At 36.6% G+C, this 8,016-nt stretch overlaps 1 protein-coding gene across 7 annotated transcripts in view; it reads right to left on the bottom strand.

Moving 5' to 3' along the window:
- Positions 1–577: 577 nt before the first annotated feature.
- The window catches only part of NFIB (nuclear factor I B), a 174,023-nt gene continuing 166,584 nt past the window's right edge, over positions 578–8,016 (bottom strand). For all 7 annotated transcript variants that reach the window (XM_027670679.1, XM_027670680.1, XM_027670682.1 and 4 more), the window contains one exon: positions 578–7,208. In XM_027670679.1, the coding sequence (XP_027526480.1) occupies positions 7,079–7,208 (130 nt within the window). In that variant the 3' untranslated portion in view covers positions 578–7,078. The remainder of the gene's footprint in view (positions 7,209–8,016) is intronic.

Below are 8,016 nucleotides of genomic sequence, written 5' to 3'. Positions count from 1 at the left end.
AACATGAGCTGAATGAAACATCTCATACATACACCTAATTCACACTTATGAAAAATAATAATTCTTTTGTAGATTTGAAGGATCTTTAGCTGAAACAAAGTTTTTTGGATTCAGAAAGAATTTGGGGAAGATTGGATCTTACCATCTTTATTCAATTAAAATGCTCTCATGAAGGCAGTTAAGAAATCAAAGATTGACTGTCTCATAAGTCAATGACATTAAAAGAAAACAGAAGTTTCCTCCCCTTTCGCTGTCATGCTGAATCTTACATCACAGGAGAAGCACTTCAGGTCACCTGTGTAATTACTAGGGTTGGTAAAACATGATGATGAAAACTAAACATAAAATTTAAATCGAGCCAATTATCTGACTGTATCTCCTTTTCTTCTCATTCTCCTCTGCTTTCAGTGTAACTGCTAAGCCAAAATGTGTGCAAACAAATATGTTAAATCTAAACTTAGTATACAGAGCACTCTCTGAGTTGTACCATGCTATCAGGGTACAAGCTTTCAGGTTAGTTTCTAAGATATTACTAATTATGACTCTTAGAGGCAGAAAAGAAAACAGAAGACCAGAGTCTGTAGCATAGCTCATTTTTATTGTTTAAACAGTTTTTGCATAGGAAATATATCCGCTTCCAGTAATTGACTGCAGTATGAGCAGCTGCTAGCAGTGTAGGCTGGATATAACAGTAACAATCACATTAAGTCAAGCTTGATTTACACCAGTTTAAAACTTGTGGCAGTTGAGTTCATTTGTAACCTAAAAAAAAAAGTACCAAAAAGAACATTATTATCCTCCAACCAGGCACAATAAAAACCTTTGTTAACACTCAGGCTAAAAGCAGTTTTGATGCCAGAGGGCCCTAATTCCAAAATTAAGTAGCTGTACTGTAATACATCCTACTAGTGAAGGTTCATTACACAAAGACTGTGCATGCACCGTCTTTTTAATTAAAATGTAACCTTCAGGATTTATGGCCTCCGGTATGGGGAAAAATGCCAAAAGTTTTAAAATGGATCAACCCTGGTATGTAGCTAGCAAGCAATAACTGACTACTTGTCACCTACAGTTGTACTAAATGTATCTAAAGAAACACACAGCCCTACAAAAGTTGTTCTCAGAGAAATATCATTGAGATGGGGTGCCTCTTCCCAGCTTACTAAAAGTTCTATATGATATAAGCACAAATTAACAGCTTAATGAAGACATCTAATGCAGCTCTTGAGAAGCCTATGCCTGGGATTAAGGAACCCCTCACATTCTACAATGTTGTAGAGATTATTTTTGAAGAAAATGTTATCTGAAACATATTTACAGCTGAACTCAACAGAGACTGTGAAATTGAACAGGCACTGCTCATTTGTTTGAGTTTTTTGGTAAACATTTTGCTGGTTTTTGTTTCTTTCTCATTTTGCATCAACTTCTATCAGTCCATGCAACTTCAATGCCCTCAATGAAGAATGCATAATAAGCCATACTTCTTAAAAAACTTCCTTCTGCATATAGAGATACATTTGCCACATCAGTCCCTGTAGCACAGTTTTCAAAACCATTCTGTCAAAAATACAGTAATACAAAGACTGGCTTTAGTGTCACTAGCTCACACTGCTCTCCATTTATTTAGGCCACCTTTTGTTTTACTGTTACCGTATCATGCAATGAAAGTATCAAAGGCTTATTCTAGTATATCATGATGCTAGTGGCACTGAAGCCCTTTTTACAAATTCAACATACATCTGAATTGCAACACACAGATATTTCTAAAGAGTACTAACTAGTGAACCCTTTTATCATAAAAACAAACAAACAAACAAACAAACAACTACTTACAACCATTGAAGAAAAAATTGCAACAAAAAAATGTAAAAATTGACCGTCTCCAACTTGTCCCCTTTACTATTGACAACGTGACCAACAGAGCTGTGGCATGGAAACAGTACAAAGAGTTGTCATGGCAATAAGTTTGGCTGATGCAAAGGTCACTGTGCAGGGTTAAAGGGCAAAATAAGTGGTCCATGTTATCCTCCAACTGCAGTGCTCCACCACACCCACACAATTTTGAAAAATTAGAAAAACTGGGGAACTAGCAGAAAGTGCAAATAAGAAGGAGGCAGTTTTCAGCTCCTTCAGCATGGAGTAGAACATTCAGCTTTGAGCTTTTCCTGTTTAACTTAATTAGCTGGCATATGATTTTACTCTCTCTTTCTTTTTTTTCTTAAGCTTTCTATAGAAACCCAATAAAAAAATCCAGGAGCATGCAGCTGGTTAATGTTAACAAAAGACCTTGACAGGATCATGTAAACCATAGAGGTTGTCATGCTTGGGGCCTTACTGCCAGCAACATTAGAGATTTTTTTTATTGAAAGTGAAAACTGTACACTGAATATGGGATAACTTTCTGCAGCCTTCATAATCTCACACAGTACATATAATTTAGATTTCGGTACAGAACACACTCCGGTGCCACAGATGTCCTTGTGCAATCTCTTTCATTAAGTCCTTATGAAGCTACAAGTTGCAAATCCAAAATTCTGCTCCCTGAGGACACAGCTGTGTGAGACTTAAGTACTGTTTTAGTTCTCTGCCTATCCTGAATTGCTCTGTGAACCTAATCTTAAATACCATCATGTAACAATCACAAAAACTTTTGCTAAAGGCCATATATACTAATAAAAAGACAGTGGTGCTTCCAACATTTTGAAATGCTCTGAAAACCAACTTTTCCAATACTAAATACAACAAAATAACCTTCATAAAATATAACTTTTCTCCATTTACATTTTTAAAGGATTAGTAACCCATGCTTTTCAAGCACAGGAATCTGCGAAATAACTCCTAACATGGACAGATTTTTTTTTTAATACATAAATTAAGAAACTGGAGAGTTTTAACCCAAGTCCAGTTTCCAAACAAAGAATATTTTTGTTTAAAAATGGAAATGCACTTCCATTATAATTGTTAAAAAGTTAGCTTTACAAACAAGGGTATTTTAATTAAAAAAAAATCCTTAACAAAACTATACAGTGTACAAATTACTGTCTACAAGGTAGGCGGTTCATTCAGAAGATCCTCCTTTCTTCTTGCTACTTGCAGCTTCACAAGCTCATTCACATATTTTCAATGGAGCTGCCCACCTGAACATCACCCCACAACTATATTGCTATAATTAATATTTTTGCCATGTCTTTATGTACAGTCTCCTTCACTGCCTTTTTTTTTTCCTTAGTCAAGCCTCAAGCGTTCATGTCACTCCAGGGGAAACACACTTCAGTGGCACAGCCATGAGGCCAGGGCTGCAAAGCAACTTAATAAAGGCAGAACAGTGCACATAGAACGGGGTGGCTCAATTTAGTCAGAATACACTTCCTGGTGAAGGAGGAGGCCAGAGACTGGATTTGAGTCCTCAATCATCTTAATCTTTTGACTGCTGAGCTCAAAAAAAAACCAAAACCAAAACAACCAACAAAGCCAACCTACAATAAATGAAAAATTCATTATCTTCCAAACAGGTTTTTCTATTAGAGAGGCAGGCGTCAAAAACCCACAGTTGCTGAACAATCCAATTTATTCACATGGAAGGAAGGAGTTTACTTTTTAAAAAATTGCATCTGTAAGCTCAGCTTTTTTTCCATATAGGGGGTCAGAGATTAAAAAAAGGCTCTGTTAAGGACATCCATCTTCCTACAAGGGCAATCATTGCTTTGGCTATTGCATGTTGAAGACTGAATTTGTTCCAGTATTCTCCCAATGTGCTACTCAAAGCATATGGGGAACATCTTTCTAATGGTAATAATCAAGGATGTCCCCCCAGCACACCTTTCTGCTTCCAAACTGTTCTGCATCAGTGACATGTGTAAAGGACAACACATAATTTACTTCACCAGGCCAGAGCCTATGATGCACTCTGGTTGGGTCTAGCATACTTTGTCATATGTTTAGCAAACAATTGATCTACCATGGGGCTCAGAAAAAGAACAACACAATTTTACTTTTTTTTTTTTTTTTTTTTGCACCTTATATTTTTCTTCAGTTTAACTAAATCTCAAAGATTTATTTCTTTACAAATCCTGTCTCTTTAGCCATTCAGGCCCTGCCTACACACCTCCTTCTGGAGATATGGGGTTGTGCCACCACCACTGCTCTTAAGCACCATGGACTGGCTGAAGCGAGAAGTGACTGATGGTGGTGTGCCCCTGACCAGTGCTCAGAGGGGTGGTGGAAGCTGGAGCTGCACCTCTGGGGCTGCTCCAGAGTAAAACCTCCAAAATGCAAAGACAACTGCAAAGGGATGGATTTTCCTACCAGGGTATCCTATATCCTATACTCTCCTCTGCTTACACCCTAATAAAAGGATGTGCTTTAAAGGAAAATTCACCCTGTGTCAAGCCATACATTGCAAAGATCCCTGGTGTATAAGAGGTCTCCAGCAATAGGCCCATTACTGGTCTACCAAATGAGATTTTACTGGAAAAAGACCTTCATTTCCATCATAGTCTAATTCCTTGCATAAATTCCTTCTCCACTACAGCCCAGAACTCTCCATGTGATCTACCATATGAGAAGACTTTGTAAACCTCTGACGTAGCCCAAGCTGGCTGAAAATCGTAATTCAGATGCTATGAATTAAAAAACTTGGTGGAAGGACAGGGATAAAAAAAATAATGTGAAGTAGAAAAAAAAATAAATTTTATCAGTCAAGCAGACTAAGGGAGGCAAATTCTCTGCATAAACAACTCCAGAGTCAACTGGAGTCAGTGGAACTATGCCAGCAAAGATTTTGGCCCTGTATTTGCATTTCCTAGACAAAGCAAGTGTCTTTGTCATTCTCAGCTAAAAGCATTTTCTAACATGCACTCTTTTGGGTGCAGTATCTGCCAGAATGGAAAAGGCTTCACCTCACTGTGGGTCTTGACCTATTTCTCTGTCTGTCTCTCTTTCTCAAGAAAAAAACCCTTGAAGTAAAACAATTTCCTCAAGTCAAGTCTGCCTCCAACAGAATTCATTATTTATTTTTTAAATCCAGAAATGATTTCAGCTTGCACCCCAGGTGTGAAGTTAAAAAGAGGGAACCGATTTGAAAGTTTGTCACAGTAGGCAGAACAGTCGCTTTGCAGCCCTTGCCTGGCTAAGGGTGCACTGCTTCACAGCTACACTGTAAAGTGTTAAAAATCCTCCCCACCCACCCCAGAATATATATATATGTATGTATAAAAAAAAAATCCCCTGTCCACCTCTCAGTACAGAAAAGGACCTCATCACACTGCAAAAATAGCAGTACCCACTTTGGTCAATTAAAACAAACAAAAAAAGCATACAGTATTCCTTTTTTTTTTTTTTAAATCTGTGTACTTACCTATAATAACCAATACAGCTAAAAGCACTACCTACATAGGCAAAACTTGGTATTGCATAATTCGTATAAATTTGTATCCCCTCCCCCCAATATTAATTGGAAGATGAAAAACATGAAAGGTTAATAGAAAAAACACCAAAATACTGAAAATATTGCTGGTCGATTACAATTCTTAAGCGGCAACTATACACAGCCATGATATGCTTTATAAATGTGAGATAAAGGTATAACTGTCTAAAAAATCCATGATGTCACACATTTTTCGCATCTGGAATACAAAATATTTTGTCATAAAAATGGTAAAGATTTAAAATTATAATAAATGCAGCAAAACAAGTGTAGTGATGTCAATTTTTTTGTAGTTTTTTCTTTTTTTGTTTTTTTCCATTTTTTAGATTTCAAGGCAAGGCACGTAATGTGGACATTATATCTTCGTGCAAATTAGGATAACTGGAAAGAGTATTTTAAATTTTTAAAGAGACATAGAGGCAAAATGTCTGCCCATGCACATTATATTTCTGTCAATATGTGAAAATTGTTGAACAAGGCTAACTTCTGAAAGCACCATGCAAGTTTACAGCACCCTGTAATTAGACTTACATTAAGAGTGCATTATTTAAATACAACATATCCCCATCCTGGTATTACCAGTTTGTAAACGGTATGCTTTGCCCTTGTGACATGGATTTGCCTATGTCTTTGTCTCTATGATGTAGATTTTACTGAAACATGTAAACCCTAGGGGTTCTTGATGCAACAAGTAACTTTAAATAAATAAATCCTACCCCTCTGTGGAGGCAGCAGCTAAACCAACATAAGTGCTGTGTTTCCATTGATTTCTTTTCCTCAAGAACATGATTTGTCTTGATTTAATGCCTTTTAATGCCCTCAAAAATTGAGGGGAAAAGTAAGTTTGTTCAAAGTAATTTTTATTTCTATTTTTAATCCCCTCAATTTAGAGTCCAAGGGCTGAAGGACTTATAGTGATGACCCCTTATATACGATTTTTAAATTGCACTTGCCTCTGTAAGTGTTTCTTTAGTGGGGAAAATGTCACTTTTTTCAGTTTCTTTTTTTTTTTACTGTTGCATGAGAAGATAACACTTTTACCTATGTAGAGGCATTTCTTTCATAGAGCCTGTGTGTTCATACTGATTGAAAACTTCAAACTGCATAACACACTATAAAAGGCTGAATTAAGGGCCAAAGTTTAATAAATCCATACTGATAACTAAAGGCTACAGAGCTTATTTTTAAAACATTTAGAAATCAGAGTGTTGAGAAAATGGCTGGCTCACGGCCCTTGTCCTCCTGCAGCTCTGCTGCTGCTGCCTAGCCTTTGTTTTGTGAGATAACCAGGAATAGTGATCTCATGCGTAAACAACAAGAATACTAAACCAATAGAACTAGCTTATCATGCAAATATTAAGGCATCTAGAAAGTCAGTTAAAATATATTGTCGGAGACAGAACATCTATTTCCCAGCGGACTTCATATAACAAAGGCTACTTAGCAGGAGCTGCATTCTACCCATCAATGAAATATCATCGACCCTCTGTATCTCATTTCAGTTTCAGCCATAAGGGAATTAGTGATTGTAAGAGCTGGATTTGCTGGTCTACTTTTTCTTCTTTCTTCGGTTTCTTTTCTCATCCTGTCTTCTTCTCTTTTTTCTTTTTTTTTTTTTTAATTTTACTTTTAATTGTAATAAATTTTTTTCCCTCAGTTGCTTGTTTCTGCTTGAAGGAAAGGCTCTCCAATTATGTTCAAACCATAATTTGGGACATTTGTCGGCAGGATCGGTGTCCTATTTGATACTTGAAAAGGAACCAAGCTAGCCCAGGTACCAGGACTGTTGAAAAGGGGAAAGAGACAAGGAGAGAGAGAAAGAGAGAGAAAAAACAAAACATAAAATTAATTTGACTCAGAGTTAAGCCAATATTCATTATTACTACAGAAAATATATTCATTATATCACTACTATAATGAAAAATATTCATTATAGCACTACTTAAAATAAAATTGGAAACCAAATTGTGAGTATTACTTGAGATTTTACTTCCCAGTTTTCTTTGTGAAAATATGAGTTATTTGAAAGAAAAATAACTTTATTGAACTCAGCTGCAAGTTGTAACACTCCTGTGTTACATTAGGTGGCCTGTCTATGAAAGCCCCCCAAAATTTCAGACATAAAGAGCAGACACAAGTAAACCATACAAGTGACACTATATAGCACAACAGATGTTATTTAAGAGCTAGTGAAATACACTATGGTGTACAGGTTTTTCTCTTTTCAAGAATGCTGTATAAAGATTCAGTTGTTCAGCTTCCTGTGCAAACCTTACCCTCTTACAACCCAGCAGTTTATCTTGTCTCCATCCCAAGTTGGGCCTCTGAGGTGTGCAGATCACCATGAGAACAGAAGACTTTTAATATTCAAAAAAAAAGAAAGAGATTTTTCCCTAAAGTTGTCAGAGTCTAAGGAACACCAGCTAACACAGCACCCAATCATGTAAACACTTGCAGCCAAGGTTTGCCATCAATCGAGGGTAGCATAACTTTTTCAACAAACCTCTGAGAAATAAAATATTTTCAAAGACAATTCAATGACTTAAGGAACTTAAGTCATCATTTCAAAAGCACTCTGTCGCTGAGGAGCT

Source organism: Neopelma chrysocephalum, unplaced genomic scaffold (genome assembly GCF_003984885.1).
Source record: "Neopelma chrysocephalum unplaced genomic scaffold, ASM398488v2 Primary Assembly neopelma1_96921, whole genome shotgun sequence".
NCBI classification, from domain to species: Eukaryota; Metazoa; Chordata; class Aves; order Passeriformes; family Pipridae; genus Neopelma; species Neopelma chrysocephalum.
Note: the sequence above shows the minus strand (reverse complement) of the source record. Positions and strands in the feature narration are given on the sequence as shown.